Source organism: Danio aesculapii, chromosome 21 (assembly GCF_903798145.1).
Source record: "Danio aesculapii chromosome 21, fDanAes4.1, whole genome shotgun sequence".
Classification (NCBI taxonomy): Eukaryota; Metazoa; Chordata; class Actinopteri; order Cypriniformes; family Danionidae; genus Danio; species Danio aesculapii.
This window is the reverse complement of record NC_079455.1, coordinates 19,421,655-19,440,906: the sequence shown is the minus strand read 5'-3', so window position 1 is coordinate 19,440,906 and position 19,252 is coordinate 19,421,655. Positions and strand designations below refer to the sequence as shown.

Here is a 19,252-nt window from a genome sequence, read left to right as displayed (position 1 = left end):
TGCAGTAAACAAACTGAACCTGCTTTTGTTATGCATAACGTTTATAAAAATGGGTTAATAATAGTTGGTATATTAGTCACAATTTATTAACAAAGAAGAAAATCTACCATATCGTTGTGCATGTTCAGCTTTTATTAAAATCACGTTAGTTTGAAGACATAAACAATAACTCAAATGTCATACAGTGACCACTACTGGTGTGACTGTGTCTGTACAAAACTACACGGCCAAGCCAACGTGATACTCTCCTACACACTGCTCCCAATGTCAGATGTGAATTGCTAATTGGATGCTGAAGATGTTTATTAAATTTGACTAAAAACAAGCAAGCAACATTTATTTGAATATTAAAAGCAAACAATTTCTGTTCAAACCCTTTCAACATTGAGCACAATGGAACACAGTGACAAATAGTAATTGTTGCTTGACGAAACAGATATTTGGTATTATGTATGTGTTATATAGTATTATTGAATAAACCACATGGCGTACCTTTTTCGTATATTTGCTTTCATTTTACTGAAGGCAAATGTGTTTTGTAAGTGTTACTTTAATATCATGACTGTCACTAGTCTCTGTTTTTCTATTACTGTTCTATTTTTCTGTTCCCCTTTTTTTGGTCTGCTTCAATAATTTAAAACACTGAAATTAAATTAATTTAGGCATTTCCAGTATTGTATGTCTGATTGAAAAATATCCATGTTACAATAATTACTCAAATAATTTGTTCTAGATCAAAATGAACTGATGTTAAACTGATGTGTTTCGTGCAGGGTTCATACAGTCACTGAAAACCTGGAAAAGTCATGGAATTTTAACATGACATTTTCCAGGCCTGGAAAAGTTTTAGAAAAACTGAAAAACCTACAAAGTTTTGGAAAAGTTGTGGAAATTAGCTTAACAAATATCTGTAAACTTGAATATAGGTTACTTGTCTTTACTTCTTTTCTGTCCTTGGCTAAAAACATGATATCACATTATTAGTGCGGTGTAAGCATTATCTAAATCAATTTGACATAGATATAAAAAGAAATTCAAACTTAATAGATTGTTGTGTTTTATGATATGCTGTAATAATTTTTTACTGCAGTTATACGTAGATATTACATGAAACATTAGGTCATGAAAAATTACTTGAAAGTCCTGGAAAGTCATGGCATTTTAGTAGTAAAAATGTGCATGAACCCTGTTCGTGTCTAATGTGTAAACGTCTTAATGACTGAAAATAGCTCAAGTTTAGACAAATCGTTTTGTTACATACCTTACTGTTGAGGGCGCTGTTGCACATAATATTTGACTGGAACAAATACATTTAATACATTAAAAAATATTTTCACTCAAAGACTTAATAGAAGAAAAAAAATCATGGCATTATATGAAAAATGGATGCATGCTAAATTCTGTTTGCTGTGTCCAACTTTCCACGAAACATCTCTTACAAATTGGGGCATACTGGTCCACTTTTACTCAAAAAGATTGTTGATGCTTTTTAAAATCCTTTCTATTGCTTGAATGTCAAATTGTTCATTATGGACCATTTTGTCCTTAAATTCCACAGGATCCCACAGAATATCAAACTGAAATCAGTGTGATCACACCAAAACAGCTTGATGAAGTTCAGGATCATTGCTGTTTAAAAAAAAGTACTGTTAACCATACAATACTCAAGCCTGAGATTTTGCTGTGCTTGCTTTTTCAGGCTTTGAGGTGGTGGTCCAGCGGTAGCAGTCTGTCACGCTTTTCCTTGGCTCTACAGCACAGCTTGTACAATAAACAATGCCTAATGCTAACATGACCACAATAAAAACACATAGTGGTACCAGCAGTGCCACAAGCAGCCAGCTTTTATCATGTTTCTTCTTGTCACCTGGACGCTGTTGTGTTTCTGGTGCTAATGCATCTTCTGGCAATTGTGATGTTGCAGTAGTGGGTATTACAAAATCCCTATTTTTCTTTGGTGCTGATGTCAAAGCCTCTGAGGTTCTTTTGTTTCCTGAAGCCTTAGCAGCTACCGAATCACTAGTTGCTATTGACATTCCCTCATCCTCTTTATTTGACTCTGTAATATCCAACAGATGTTCAGGTGAATTTGAGGACGCATGCTCCATTAAATCAGGTTCTTGTGTGGTTACATCACCATCCTCTGTCTTCTCCGTAAACCAGCTCAGGTAAGTTGGATGCCACTCTATGCTTGGTGCATCGGTTAGCCACTCAGTAGTGCTGGCATATGTCACCAGTTCAGGATCATTCATTGTTGCATCAGCTGATTGGATCGTCAAGTGTTCATCCTCTTCAACTGGCCGACAGTAATAGTTGTCTTCTTGAAAAATATAGCCTTCATCGCAAAGACACTCAAACCCACCTTCATAATTTCTGCACACCTGATCACAAATCTCTGGAGTTTTACACTCATCGATATCTTCGCATTGATCTGGATCTTCTCTGAGTGGCGAGAATCCCTCGTGACAGAGGCACTTGTAGGAGCCATTCAAGTTCTCACACATATGATCGCATTTTCCTTCCATGCATTCATCCACATCTACACATTCTCCAAACTCTGACGTAAGGTAACCCTCGTTGCATCGACACTCGAATGTTCCAGGTGCATTTATACATTCCTGTGGGCATGGTTTCTGCAAACACTCATCTATATCAAGACAATTCTGACCATCACCTGACAGAAGGTACCCATCAGGGCACTTGCAGAGATGTCCCTGAGCAGTGGCCTCACACTCAAACTCGCAATTGGCTCTGTGACAGGGATCCGAGAGCTGGCACGTTTTGCCGTCCTCTCCCAGAACAAAACCCTCTGAGCACTCACAGTAGTAATGAGTATTCCGGCTCTCACAGTAATGCTCACATCCTCCATTGTCCTGTTCACACAAGTCTTTCGGAATGTCCTTGCAGAGTGGTGCATCCTTTGACCAGCCAATACTTCCATCATCCCTCACCATGCACAGCACAGACTGATCTTCCTTCTCACCTTCACGACAAGGAAGATTTGCGACAGAGCCAAAAGGGACGTGAGTAAGAATGGTACTTGCCAGTTCAAATGGAGTGTTGTAGAGTGCAGGACCCCCTCCTTCATTCTGAAGAGCTGGGCACATCCCTTGGTAGGTGTAACGGCAGAGGAAACCATCGACAGCCACTGTACAAGACCCATCAAGCCATTTGAAGTTGTTCTGGTCACTGCCACTTTTGTCAGCAGTGTTGTAGCTGATGACTACACAACGATGAGCAGCACAAGCATTGGGCACGTCATCACGTTGCCAGTTTGTATACTGCGTTTCTTGTTCCCCGGTGCTCCAGGTAAAGCCCCTTAAAGGACGTGTGGCTGAGCACTGCCGAGGCATACGCTGAAGGCCAATCCACAGTCTGATTCTGGGCCGGGGGACACGTCTGACCCCTGAGGAGAGCAGGTTATGGATCAGGGAAGCCTCTTCTGGTCCTTTAATGGTAGCCAGGTTCCCCCCTTTATCCTTGCAGATCCTTGAGGACTCCCGAAAGGTCTTGCGCTGGAGATGAATAGAGTAGCATCCCTCAGCGTCGCACACGCCGTCTTGCTCCTGCAAGCTTTGTCCCATGACTCCCTTTGACCAATACAAATATAGAAGACCAAAGAAAAGACAGGGATACACTGCACAGCATTTCCTATCAGCCCTTTTCCCCATAATTGTTTTTTTTTTACTTTTCTGCAACTCAGGTATTTTTTTGTCTGCAGTTGTTGTATTTTTCTGACCTAATTGAATGTTTAAATTGACCTATGAGCTCTTTCAAAGCTCTGGTCTCTCTGCCTAAAGAGATGACTTTTGTCTGCAGTCTGTCTGCAGCAGAGAGACTGAGAAGGAGGGTACAGACGTTTGTTATTGGAAGAGGGGGCGGGTAATGAGTATGCTGAGTGGTGGGGGGAGATTTGGCCTGTGGTTTTCCCTTGTGCCGTATGGTTTTCATAAGGCTGTTTAAGGAAATAGTTTGTGACCCTGCCAACAAGTCCTCCCCCAGCCCCCCATCCTCCATTCGCTTGTCCAATCACTACAACAATCATCATCACAAATCTATACATCCATCCAAATCTGAAAATTTCATCCTGGATCATCCTAATGATATTTTCTCATTTTCCATTATTGTATGGTTCGTTTTTACACAGCTGCTCACACAGTTTTTCCTTTCACTCTTTTTTTAATCTTTATTTTGTCTCACGTTGCAACAAATCTGTACTGATGTACAATTTTTAAATAGCAAACAGACAATAGAGAATATACAGGGCTCAGTCATTCTACCTATTTTTTGTTTGAGCATTATATGATTTTCTTGATGTTAAACCATAAAACACTTCCTAATCTTGGGTAGGCAAGTTCGGTTATTGGGACCAAGAGTCATGCACAGTTTTGATTCAGCAACCTTAACCTAAAAACTCAACAGCCTGTGGTTCCCTAGAAACCATTAAGATAATTTTGGTTACATTGTTCTGGACAACTAATTCAAGCTCCAATCAAGCATCATTACCTCAAAGTTACTTGGATTTTGCTTGAAGTATATCTGGACCTTTATGAATTTATTGCGATTAATACTTGATGTCCTCATATTTTCTTGTAAACACAGCCCTCAATTATTCAAACCATAAAGCAATATACTGCCATATTACGAAAAAGTTCTCAAGAAATAATTGTGAAATAGTTATGTCAGAGTCTAAACATGATAGAAAAAATAATAGTTCATCGTCTCAGCAAGCTTCTGTATAAAATATGCAATAGGAATAATAGACCCAGAATCCCAGCAAAGCTCAAATTGCATTGGACTGAATCAACTTTAAAAGATTGTGTTAAAAATGTGAGAATATGCAGAGATTTCCTCAGTGGTCACAGCCTGTTTCTCAATTCCATTAAGCCATTAAACCACAAGCGGTCAAGGTTTTCCAGTTAAATACAGGAGAGAAGTGTTTGTCCAAGACCGCAACCTTCTCCAATTCAATTGTATGAAATTCCGATATATCCAATTTTCATTGTGTATTTTAAAACACTGATCCACTAATCTTTAAAGCAGTCAGACAATTGAACAAAATCATTTCTTCATGTTTTCATTCATCTCAGCTTCAATATGTCTACTTGGAATAAACCCACTCCCTTATTCTCTCCACAATCTCTCCAACATTTACTTGCCTCAAGCAAATAATAATCCTTTCTGAAATATATCCTAAAAATCTCACTCACCAATTCCAATTTAAACAAGTCTGTCCTAGTGTGGACCTAACATGAACATACTTGACCAAAGTAAAATTCCAAAATACATGGATAAAATAAGAGAATAGGCTCATAAATATCACACACAATTGACAAAAGATAGGGAGCAGATGAATGCTGCAAAAACATAAAAATCTACAGCAGGAAAGGTAAATTTGGGGTTGTTTACTTAACCCTCAAGAAGAACTAATCTAGAAGAGCTATTTTTTTCCTCAGCTCTCCAGATGTTGTAGCACACTCTCTAGTCTGTGACACATCTGCCTGCGATTCCACATTAAATGCGCAGATTTGAATCTTTTGCCTTTGCAAGATAAGGTTTCCTGAATGGAGATCAGAAAGCCGGGATGCTTAAAGCTCCACAACTGCCCTTTTGTTTTGTAGTGTGGAGTTTTTCTATTACACAGAGAAATAGTTTCAGCATTTTCCCCTCCACTTTGAGAAGTAAAACAGACAGATCGCATTGCCAAATTCACTTCAGCACTCGTATCTAAAGTTCAAAAGTTCACATATTCAGTCACGATTATTTAGGAACCTTTTGGTAGTTTTATTTGTAGAATATGATAGTAATCCTCATTTTGCACTTTTACAAGCTTCGGAAAACTATATTAGAGTGATTAGAACTAGTTATAGACAGCCATAGAAGCTCAACTGCCTGTTTAGCTTGTTGTGTTCACACACAGACAGGAGTGCTTTGCTATTTGGGCAGTTCACAAAGGAAACACTTCTATCAGATTGGCCTTCTCCCCTGACCGTGAAGAATTCAACACAAATAAATAATGACCATGAGTGTTGCAGAGGGTCAGTTCTTGACCTCCGTCTGCAGACTGGAGATTCTATCATACGGATACTACCTCAGTGGATGCTATTTTTGCAAGTCTTACATTTTCTTTCTTGATCTTAATGTTGGATGCATTTAATTAAATCAAGCCACTTGAGGAAACGTTTCTAACGCAATATTCATTAACAAGGTGGTACTTCAACCAGATGTGTAGATTTAAAGACAACAAAAGTATACACAAATATCACATCACACAGTTGCTACAGATTTGTCAGCTGCACATCCATAGTGCGAATCTCCTGTTCCACCACTTCCCAAAGGTGCTCTATTGGATTAGGGTCTGGTGACTGTGGAGGCCCTTTGAGTACAGTGAACAGTGTCATGTTCAAGAAACCAGTCTGAGATGATTTGCAATTTATGACATGGCACGTTATCCTGCTGGGCATAGCTATCAGAAGATGGTACACTGTGGTCATAAAGCCATGGACATGGTCAGCAACAATACTTAGGTAGGCTGTGCCATTGTCACGATACTTAATTGGTACTAATGGGCCCAATGTGTGTCAAGAAAATATCCCCCAAACCATTACACAACCACCACCAGCCTGAACCGTTGATACAGTGCAGGATGGATCCATGTTTTCATGTCGTTAATGCCAAATTCGGACCCTACCATCCAAATGTCACAGCAGAAATCAAGATTTATCAGACCAGGCAACGTTTTTCCAATCTTCCATTGTCCAATTTTGGTGAGCCTGTGCAAATTGTAGTTCTTAACTGACAGGAGTGGCACCTGGTGTAGCCCATCTGCTTCAAGGTTGGACGTGTTGTGCGTTCAAAGATGCTCTTCTGCATACTTCAGTTGTAACAAGTGGTTATTTGAGTTACTGTTGGCTTTCTATCTCAAACCAGTCTGGCAATTCTCTTCTGACCTCTGGCATCAACAAGGCATTTGCCTTGAAATACTCAGACCAGCCCGTCTGGCACCAACCATGCCACGTTCAAAGTCACTTAAATCCCCTTTCTTTCCCATTCTGATGCTCTGTTTGAAGTGCAGCAGATTGTCTTGACCATGTCTACATGCCTAAATGCTGCATCTATTTATGAATGAACTTCTGGTTTTACTTGCATTTACTCATATATATTTTTTATTAAAAAAAATGACATTTTCACTAGTGAGACACAAAGGATTTCAAGCTCTAATTAGCTAATAAAAGTAAAAGGTCTTTTTATCTGATTCGTTGACTTCAAAGTAGACTGTGATTTAAGTCATATTCTCTCATGTTCACTAATTCAGACTCACTCTATGTGATGTCACAGATGTTATTGAGTTACTGAACAGCTAATTGTTTAAATATAGGTGTGTTTACTGCATATTCTAACTTGTAAATGCAATAATGCTTTCGTACAACTTATAATCACAATTTGTAAGCTGAGATTTTTCTGAGGGCTATGACTTGCACCACATGACCACAGTAAAGTATAGCACAGGAGCCAATTATGCCCCCTTAAAAGAAGTTCATATAACTAAAATTGTTCTAGAAACTACAGTTATATAGTTGACCTATAATGTTCCTCTGCTACTTTTACTGACAACATCAAATCATAACATCAAAGATGATTAAAATAACTCTCTTAGTGGTCTGTATTCTCAAGCTTGTACCTAAAACTTGTACCACTTCACAGCTTGATATTGTAGCATAATTAAAGACACTGCTGCACATCCCACTGTGTCAAAGCTTCATTATACTGTATGACTAACAAAGGATGTTGTTTGTATTTTTGTCTACAGCACAGCATGAAGGACCCTCCCGATGCATGCCCATAAGTGATGGACTCTAGGGGAATATCCTGATGAGGAATGCTGGGAAACAGTGGTTACTCATTTTTGGAAGGGGGTGCTTTAACATCCTGTCTCCCATTTTCTTAACACCCTACGCTGAGAGATCAAAAAGCCTCAAGAGATGTCTGCACTAGTAGATTTGATTTAGCAGGAATCTCCGCTAACCTCTCGAACCCTTCATAACCTTTAACCTGCCCCTGTCTTTTCTGAGGTTTTCATTTCTTACAGCTCATAAGGTCCTCGCATAAAAACCGGAAAAACAGTTTTGTTCAGTTCAAATGGAACATTTGGACTGTTTTAAAGGGTTAGCAGGAAAATACAACATGTGTCTAGTGGTGGAGCAGGGTTTGGAAAAACTGGAAGCTTATGGGTTGTTAAGTAATTCTTTTCTAATTCAGTACACAGGCCAAGTCTATATTTCATGCTGTCATCATGCTGCTTCTTCCAAGTCAAAGGTTGTAGCCAACATCGAAATGCTGCGTATACACTTTCCCTTATTAGTTCTAAATGAATCATTCTTTGATAAAACATCAATAAAACCATATATGCAACCTACTGTGGAGAATAAACCAATAAATCGTCTTTTTTATCCATTTTTCCAACATTTTGAGAGCAAACTAACTCTTACAGAACTATGAACATTTATTGTCTTCTCCCATCATCTTTTTTTAGCTTTGATTCTTTAAGAGCTTAAACAAAAATTAGCCATTTATCCTGGCCTCCTCCATCCCGTTCTGGTTTTTCAATTGGAGTTTGTGACTGTAGGAGGCTTTGATCTATAAAATCCATCTTACTCAGGTCCCCGAGCCAGGTATGAAAGTCCGCAATGACTTCTGCTAGTTTTTTTATTACCTCAGCCTCTCTTCTAGCTGATGTGCATAGCATATGCTGGTCCAGTTGCCACTGATCTAGATAGCATCTGCTCATTCTCTCAAGACTTGCTTACTTAGAATGAGAAACCTTCACATTCCTTAGAGCTTCCTTCCCTGCTGTGGTCGAGGTCTTTGTTGTGGAGATTTAGTCAATGATGCTTTATGAAAAGAATCAAATCACAGATGTCTTTTTGAATATCACAACCTGTCTATAGTCTAGACAACCCAAAAATAGTTTGTGAAGCCCAAAATTTAAAGAAAAACCCGAGTGTGTGGTGTCTGCTGGTAGTCTGTGAACTTCAAGTATCTCACTGGTCCCTTTGGGATAAAACGGTTTGGCAGGCTTAGTGTCTGGTTACATTGCTAACAGAAGTATCACTATGTTGAGATCACATGTTACTTCTGCTATTCAGAGGCTCCAAGCAGACTCCTTTTGGAAATCCTCTACTGTTTGGAAAATTCTTGATTTGCTGCCATCAAACCCAGTCCCTTAGAATTTGGTAGCAGCTTAGCTAATCCTATTTTATTTTTTCCCCTCGCACCTATTATGCAATAACATATATCTGTCTGCATGCATTTGAACAATACAGGGAAAGTAGTAAAGGACAGCAGGTGAGGTCAAAGGGTTAATGAGAACAGTCTGGAAACTCCTTATGGTTCTGTGAATGGTATAGATCAGGGCTTTCCTAATTTTTCACTACAGACAGATATTTTTTATCTAAATGACATTGCATTCACATACCATTACTTCATGCATTTCCTTGGAATTGAACCCAAATTGAACCTTGTGTTGTGGTTGCTGCCAGCAGCGCGCTCAATTATTTGAGCTACAGGAACACTTTTTCTTTTTACGACCCATTTAAAGAGGTATAATATATTTGAAGACCCACCATAAATGTTTAAGAACAAAAATATTTTATTCCATTGTCCAATCACTGTCTTACATAAACCTACTTACAAATATATTTCATTGCATTACAATAAGGAGAATGGAAAACCTGAGGACATAGACTGTTCATTCCAAAAAGAGAGATTTCTTTTTTGTTGTTGTTGCACAGCAAGTAGGAACAGCTGTATTGAAGTATCTAATAATGCATTGACCTTGCAGTTCAGTGACTCATGTGCTTATTAAGAAATCGCTGTGACAGATTTGGTAAGTTAATTTAGTGAAGCATTCAAACTGCCAACCTGTTCAGTCTGCAATTCTTTGTAAATGATTTGTTGAAATAATGATTTGATTGAAATTATATGATTTTTCAGAATCAGTTTTATTGCCAAGTGTGCTTCACACACACAAGGAATTTGTTTTGGCTACAGGAGCTTCCAGTGTACATAAAGTGACATGTGACAACACAAAATAAATATGAAAAAATAAAATAATAATAATAAAAAATGATGAACATTAAACAGATGCGGTTAGTGAAGAAACGGTTAGTGAAGAAACCTTCACTAACCGTTTAAAATTGAATTGGATGTATGTATATATATGCATGATGCAATGAGAGCAAAACCACTACTGATATCAAGAAATAGTACCGCTACTGGAGTTTAGTTTACCGCTGGGATTTGTTCATTTTCTTTTTTCTTGTTTGGTATATTTTATCATTTGCTGAGTGCTGTGAACTTGACCCAATCCCAATTCTACCCCTTACCCCTACCCCTCGTTGTGCACATTCATATGAAGGAGTAAGGGTGTCCCAGTTCTCTTTAGCTTGAAGGCATAGGGCTAGGTGGAAGGGCTAGATACCCCTTGAAACAAAGATTTTTCAGGACCACACTTTTCCAGAATACACCCTCTACAACGACAGCATGGATGCACATGGAAGTCAGGAGATGCGCAAATTGGTATTTTTTGTCATTATTACGAATTTTTACAACAAAAAAGCACATGTTTTAATACATTTATAACATCATACGTGTTTTACCGTCATGCTTTTAAAAAAAAACGATACATTTCACTATCTGTAATCCTTAATAATAACTCCTGTATAGCAATCCCACAACATTCTGTCCCTCGATGACACTTGAATACCCTGTCAGAAAAGTCAAGTTGCTGGGAATTACCTTTTTACAGTGTCTGGTATAATGTTAATGTTGTTTTTGTTTGTTTACATAGATAAATATGGCCACTGTGTAAATGAGCAGTTTAGTTATGATCTTATTGCCACTTAGATCGTTATGATAACATGATATCGTTGTCTTCAGTGATTTCCTGAAGATGAATACCAAAAAATAACGCAACTGGAATAACTACAGCAGTCGCGTTCTTCGATCCCATATTGCGATGACACATGACGACGTGTGCAGGTGTTGTAGTGGTGTCCCACTTCTTAGGGGTAAATTTTGAAACCCTTCCTCTTCAAACTGTTTCAAGGGCCAAGGGAAAGGGGGAGGAGTACAAAAATAGAATTGGGATTGGGCCCTTGTTTCACCAGTATTTAAAAGATCCTTATTTGAAGTCTTGTCTGTATTATGTGACTTGGTTTTCAGTTTACCTGCATACTCTGTGTGTTACTTAGTGTTGCTGTTTTTATATCAAATGAAAGACTGCTCAGATTGTGGAGTGCGTACTCTACCACAGTGGTTTCTCATTCACACTGGAAGATGATGAAGATTAATCTCCAGAGCTCCCAAGTCATTTGTTCTCAAGTTTGGTAATCTTAGAGCTCCCAAGCTACAACTCCAAGAGATAATACTCATTAATTTGCACGAGCGACAGCAACCATTGACGACCAGGTGTGTGTGTCGAGCAACAAGACAAATCCTTCAACTTCATGCAAATGAAGAGGAACTTTTTTGAGCAACAGCCAATAACAGCACCAGTAGACCTCACATGATGCTGTATATACCTACACAGACCTGCGTTTGAAGCAGGTCGCCACCCAGAGATTCAGGCAGCTACAAAATCGCTGCTAGTGTGAATAAGGTATCAGGTCTTTCCTTATTTGGCTCCACTTGGTTTTATGGAATCTTTGGTACCAAACCAGTTCCCCAACCCTCAGCTCCCATAGCATGACCACATTCTTCTAGCTATTCCATTTTACTATGGTCAAAAAACTCTTGGCCACACACCAAGGTTTATGAGGGTCACTTCAGTCCTTCAAAACCATGACTCTACTTCTGCCCTTCGAGCCATTAGTTCTGCCCTCCCACTCCGTGGCCTTTTTTCTGGCCATGGTGGTCATTTTTCTGGCTTCACAAGGGGCCTCATAATTCTTGGCTCCAGTCATTTAGGTCCATCAAGCTCCTCTATCTTTTTGCCATCACCTTGGCCTTCCAAGTCTGCAACTCCACCTTGGTCCTCAGATCCCCTGGCTCAGATATGGCCCTTGGGACAAATGCCATCACTCTGGGTCTCCAGATTTACAGCTTCACTTTGGTGTCCAGCCTCCCTGACTCTGCCTTGCACTTTTGTCTTTCCAGATTTCCCTTTGTCAACAAACTGATGAGATGAGCCCAAAGGATTAATCCTGAGCAAAGACCTTGATGAATTGTCTTCTAAATACCATGTCCACATAGAATGCATTCCAGACCTGCACCAATACCAAGAAGGATGCTTATTGAGCTCTACTGATAAGCTAGTTGAACACTTCTAACTGCAATTTTGTCTCTTTCTTCATATTGAAATTGTTTCACAACGATGAAAATTTTGTACCTGACCTTTTTTTATTGCCCATTCATTTATGTAAATCTGCTCTAACACAATTGGCAGAGTAATCATACGATTTCATATGACTGAACTCGTACGAATTTGTACGAATTAAGGCCGGCTCACACTGTGCGTTTTTTTTATAGTCCTGAACGATTGTAGCATGTCAGACTGCATGAACATGGCTCTCCTGTCACACTTTATGATTTCAGCTGTCATATAATCAGACTGAACGACAATGAAGACACACCAAACACGAAAGAAAACGCCCCTGGAGTTTGACGTCATCCACCCATGACACGTTCATTATCCCGCGTTCTGAAATGATTCCTTACTGCAAACGTAAACAATCTGTAGCATCAATTTTGCACACGGCATGTCTCAATAATAAAACCAGGAAGACGGTCATTTGAATTGTTGCATGGATTGCGTCATTAATTTCATAGCTCCTATTGGTTCTTGGATTGACGCTCATCGTAGCTGTTGTCACACTGCAGGAAAGTGTCTGAAATCTTCTGACACTGCCAGAACTTCATCAGAGGAAAAATCGGATTGAAAACGAGCGTTAAGCGGCTGTCAGTGAACATGTCAAACCAACGATCAAAGATCACCGATTTTTTTGCCTAGGATTTCAGGAATCTTTTAGGATTTCCCAAATTTGTCTCAGATGACAAAATCGGGGCTGAAATCTGACAGTGTGAGCAGTGCTTTAGCCACTAAACTGACAAAATGTAAAATACTTTTTTTCGTTTTCTCGTGAGGTAAGGCTGAAAGCATTTATAGAAATAAAGGTAATCTGACTGGTCTGCAGGATCTAAGATATTGTTTTGGGCCTTAATCCCTCTTGCTAGATTAGGCATCCCACTCTTTTGTCTGTCCATACGCTTATTTCACGCGGCCGCCATTTTAAAGAACCAAAGCGAGGCTGTGGTGGGAAGAAACGCGGAAGTATAGGACCGGCACTGTAAACATTGCAGTGACATGCTGGGGACTACAAACCTCCAGCTGTTGCAGAGATTTCAAAATACAGATATGGTGTAAACATCACTTTAATATCAGTCAGTATGTTTAATTTAAACAATTAAAAGCAATTTAGCATCAAACAACATCACAAGCTCTGTAAGAGTAATATGCTCAAGTGTCCTCCTAGGCTTCAGTTCATGGCAGCAGGTAAACAGAGGGGACGCTTCCCTGCTTCAGCCTATGTAACTTGGTGAGCGATAAACACTGCAGTCCTCTGTAGCACACCCTCGTGTTGTCCCGGTACTGAAGTTTTAAAACAGTCTAATTCCCGCTAAGTTAAAATTGAAGCGCCGCTGACCGCGGATGACTCGACTGATCTTCACGGCTGCTTCGCGATCCAGTCTCCATGTATCTTGTGTTTGCACTCAGTTTACCGCTCTTCACCCAGTGCAAACACAGATACACGGAGACTGGAGCGCAAGCGCGAAACAGCCATAAGAATCAGTAGAGTCATCAAGCAGATCGCTCGGCTGTGTTTGTGCTCAGTAAACAGCGGAGGGTGAACTGATGACCTTCTCGGCCAATCACAAGCATATCTGTTGAGCACGTGAACACAATGGCCAATCAGCGCTGTTTTAAGAAAGCCATCAACAGTGCTTTAAATGTTAGCGGGAAATTGACAAATTTTCTTTTAATTCAGTATCGTGACAAGTCTAATATAGTGAAAGAATCAGTTCATTAACTTGAGTTTGATAAATGGCATCTAAAACGTGTGTTTGGGAAAGAAAACGTTAGCTAACTAGTGCCGTTTCCCTTAACTTAGCTGAAAATGAGCTCTGATATCCCTTTATATTTTCACCATTCATTCAGAACGGACCTTCGGGTCACTCAGAAGGCGGTGAAATGATAAATTTGTGTCACTTTCTATTGGCTGATAAGATATACAGCCAAGTTCACAACGTTCTAATGTAACTCCCAACGATACTTCCGGGTTTCTTCCCACCGCAGCCTCGATTTCGCTTTTAAAAATGGCAGCCGCGTGAAATCAGTCTATTGCCTGCACTGCTGGTGTATAACATTCTTAAACAGGTGGGACATTAAAAATGCTTGGTTAAGCCTTGGTTATTGCCTTTAGCTTCTTTATCTCAAAAGTACCTCAAACATTACCTTGAGGCAGTTTGTGTCATCCAATGATAATGAGTTTTACAAAAACAAGGTGTTGAGTTCATTCAGTATGTGCGTATGGATTTAATTGGTTCCATCATTTGTTTATTGACTCAAAGCAGAACGGCTCTCGAGCGACCGCGACCCTACAGCGGCCTCTGAGCTGGAGGCAGCAGCCGCTTCATCATTCATTAGACATCCTGAAACTATTAGTCAAGACCACGTGGCAAACGAATTCAGCTGAATGCACTCCCAAGAACTTTTCACCTTGAGAAAAGGTGACTCAATTACCTTTCCCTTTTGGCCTGTTTCCAATAAGAAGATATTTGCAAGGACTCAGACCATCTAAACTGTCTCTCAGTTTTGAATTTCTCCCAGTCCTTTAGAAGGGCTACATATTTGCAGGACACAACAAACAGACTCTTGTTGTTTTATTCAGCCCGTTAACATTGTGGAGCAGATGGTTTAAAGACAAAGCCACATCTTAGAGAACATTTATTACTTCCAGTTATCCATATTTAAAGAAAAATGACTAGCAACATTATTTTTTGGCAAAACACATATCTTCAAATGTATGGTCTGCGTTAAGCATACTATGTTAATCTGTGAATGGAATGTTGCTGGTTTTGTGAAATTCAACGTAATCTGATATGGAAAAGGAGGAAGAAGATGGCAGGCTCAGAAAGCTCTTGTGATCCACTTTTTAATTTATAATAGAAATGCAAAATTTATTTTGGCTCTTTGATGAAAACAAAACAAGAAAATGCTGTTGAGGCAGAAAAGTTGAAAGTGATCAGGATCTGTGCAAAAATAGTTTTAATAATAACATCTGCTCACACACAGGAAATCGTGGTCTTCCTGGGATTACACCGAAAACCTCCCCTTGTTGACTTTGAAGAGGAACAAAGTTTCCCTTTTAAATCACATTAAATCCCCTGGGTCCACTTGTATGTTTGATGTACATATAGAGACAAGAGGAAGACATGCACACTGTAAAATCCAGTTAAGGTAACTCAAACCGTTTGAGTTAAACTAATCTATATGAGTTCCGTGAACTTACTCCATTTAAGTAGAAGTAATGAGGTATTTAATTAACTCATTACCTTTAACACCGAATTCAAAACTCTTTTCAAATGAGTAGAATTAACTTTCAGTACATTTTGAGAGAACTACACTCAGTATGGTGGCTTGAGAAAGCCAACATTCTGTTATACTACATAAACTTATTATTCTTCCATCGTCTTCTTCTTCTGAGACTAATTTCTATATGCATCTCCTCCTAGACCATTCATACTACAACCACCAAACTAACACCAAACCTCCAAACTGGTCTGACTCGGGTTGCTATATCTTTCCCAACTAATACGACTTATGGTTTTCCGCAAACTGAACCGGAAATGTCCCATTGGCTTAACATTGGACCAAACTTTGTGACCTCATAACTTTGCGCCAGACTGTCATACAGACTTAAGTTGGGCTCATTTCACTCATACTACCAATCTGCCAATCACTGATGACCTTTCAACTTACTAGACACACCCTAGCAACCACTTACGGCACCTTAGCAACTGTCCTATAGACTTCCATTGTAAAAAACTGCTATTGACTTTACATTGGACATACTAACAACATACCAATTTATACTAACAAACATACTAATCATACTAGCAACATGCTAATTCATACTATAAACATACTAGCAACATGATAATTCACGATAACAACATGCTAGTTTTTACTAGAAACATGCTAGCAACATTCAAATTCATATTATATCCATGCTAACAACATGCTAATTTATGCTCCTAATATATGCTCCTTATGATCCTAAAAATCTACTGTAAGTCAATGCACAGCCATCTGTGCAAAGTATACCTTGGCTTTCCAAAAGTGATGATCATATCCCTTAATAGAGATTGCAGGTATATCAATGTCTAACTCTCCACCTTGATAATAAACTTAAAGGACAGTCCGATGAAGCCCAGCTGACACCTGCTTATGAGAGAGAAAAGGGCAAGTTTGAGCAGTGTGAGGTGGAAAATGAATTAAAAGATGATCAGATATTCCATATTTCGTCTGTGAAATTGCTACAAAAGAGACCAATAAAGCAGAAAAGGTCTGGAATGGGGGAGAGAAAGAGTCATGATGTCAAAACTCTCATTATTTCCATGATCTCTGTCTGTCTATAGCTGAAGGCAACCCGCTGACCTCAACCAGACTCCAATATTGTACTTTTCAATCATTAAAACAATGTGTTCCTCCAATGGAAGATTCTTAATATGCTTAACACGACTGCCGTTTTTATTACTGCATGTAATTACACAATGAGCTACAGTTCAGCACAGCAAGCCATTTTTCCTCCTCTGTGTTGGTGGATACTGATAGCTCCTCGTGGTTATTGGAAAAACAGAAAGCCTTCGATGCAGGATGGCGAATAAATCACCAGTGCACAAAACAAACCGATATTTGGTTTCAGGATACACCAACTAGTACCATATTTCACCAGCACTGACGGTTTTGTCATAGACACTGCCAGTGGAAACCCATATATTCATATGAGGCAGATGAAACACATATGTGAATACATATAACGGGTGAATGGTGAACACATTAACAATCACCATGGGTTCCGGGAGCCAAGATATCCTGGGAATGCTTCAAAGTTTCAAAACACAATGTCTGCCCTCGAAATTGCATTAGGCCTCCGACCACGAAAAAGTCAGCCAATGCTCCCAAGAGTGACGGTTAATTCATCACGGAAAATCCTACTGTCTGACAATTTGGTGAACCATTTTAGAACTGCTCACTGGAATAAATGCTACAATATGAGGCATATAAACTCTCTTGGCTACTGAATTTCTTAAGTTCTTCACACCTGAAGGTCAATGTAGATAAAGCAAAGGGCAACAATTTTATTTATACAATGGTAATAAACCTCAGACAGCCCCAATGCATCCCACCGAGCTTCTCTTGTTACGGCTCCCAGATATGCTGCGTTTGGGTTTCCATCAGGTCTCAGGAGGACCCTGGAATTAAAGTTTCCTGGAGCCTCAGTCTACCTCAGCAGAGCAGAACCATTCAGATCACTCCAAGGAGAAAAGAGTGCTCAGGTTTTTCATTCTCAGCTCAGCTCTGCTGACACGTACTGAGAGTTTTAGACTCAAAACCTGTGTTTGTTTTTTGTGGAAATCCTTTTGTTGACCATTGAACGGTTTGCTGTGTTGATTGGCAGTTATAATTGGAAGACTGACAGTGGCTGATGCCCACCAGATGGTTTGAAATCACATACCCTTCAATCCCAGCATTCCACAGAAATGTGTGTTTGGCAGGAGCGGTCATGTGGAAGATTTCATAGAGCTGTGACCTGAGACGTTCGATGGCAAATAAAAGCACAGGAAATTTTGTACTGGCAGGAAATGTTTTGCACTGCTAACATTTTGGAGGGTGTCAAATCAGTGAGCATCACAATCAAACAAAGCCAAAACAGACAGAACTGGATGTTAGAAGGAAGATCCACACTGCCAGTGGTGGAAAGAGTACTGAAAAATTATACTTAAGTTAAAGTACCATTACCTGCCTTAAAGTGTAGTGCAAGTAGAGTAAAAGTATCTGTTGTAAATATTACTCAAAGTATGAGTAAAAATTAGACCTTTCAAAAGTACTCAAGAGTAGTGAGTATTAGACTGTTAAAAGCTGATGCATTTACATGTAATTTGGAGATGTGTGTAAACGTAACTTTCTGTAGCGCATTTAGTTACAGCCCAGCAGGCACACAACGTCATAACACGCTAATATTAGGTTAAATTTAGGTTGTGATGTCAGGTGACCAAAATGCAATGTCTAGCCAGTGTCTAAAGACAATGTTATTTTGATGTCCAATAACGACGTCAAATGACCTTGATATTTGGTTGAATTTAACTTGTGTTGGAAAGTGACCAAAATCCAACGTCGAGCCAACATCTTAAACCAACGTCATATTGACGTCAAATACTGACATTTATTAAAATCCAACATCTGATAGACGTCATAGTGGTAACGTCCACACAATGTCAAGCTGTAACATCGTTTATTTGGTTGATTTTAGGTTGGACGTTGGACATTGATGTCAATCAGATTTAAATTTCCAAACAAAATGCAATGTCCCCACAAAGTTGGGGTAGAACGTCAATCTGACATCATGTTGACGTTCTGTGCCTGCTGGGTGTTTAAGGCCATTTCGGTCATCATACAGTAAACCTCTGTCATCTTCTCATCAGTGACATGCATCTAAATCAACATAGGATCATTCTGAAAACGTAGTCCTATATACGTTTCTGGAGACCGCAAATTATGTAGCCAGAGGTACGTATTGCTGCATTTAATTTTTTAAACGAACGCTACGGGGCGGTATGATGCCGTTCCTTTTCGCGCGTACCATCTGACTGCTTATCTTCGTATGGACGGCTTTCCCGCTGTAACCAGTTTGTCCCTTTAGCTTGCCATTTACGTCAGTGGACTTGGGATGCAGAGAGGAGTTGACCATGACGACGAGGTTCGAGTCCGGTGATAAACGGCTCCAGAAAGCAGGTAAGACAAAAACAGAATCCAAAAAATTAAATAAACAAGTAAATAACAGGGTGAGAATGTGGTAAATATGAAAAAGTGGTAAAAATCTGGCTAGGGCTTTTCTTTTTCTGGATTGCTTTTGAAAGTTGTTGGTTGGGTTTAGGGAAGTGGGTGGGCGGGTCATTAAATAAAATCAGT

At 39.5% G+C, this 19,252-nt stretch overlaps 1 protein-coding gene across 1 annotated transcript; it reads right to left on the bottom strand.

The window, feature by feature from the left end:
- Positions 1-111: 111 nt before the first annotated feature.
- Positions 112-3,844, bottom strand: cd248b (CD248 molecule, endosialin b). Its single transcript, XM_056446482.1, has one exon. It carries the CDS (start codon positions 3,669-3,671, stop codon positions 1,665-1,667), a length of 2,007 nt encoding a protein of 668 aa, XP_056302457.1. The 5' UTR covers positions 3,672-3,844; the 3' UTR covers positions 112-1,664.
- Positions 3,845-19,252: the final 15,408 nt, after the last annotated feature.

Excerpts from the sequence above, each read along its gene's own strand:
- cd248b (XM_056446482.1), bottom strand. The coding sequence starts at position 3,671 with ATGGGGAAAAGGGCTGATAGGAAATGCTGTGCAGTGTATCCCTGTCTT.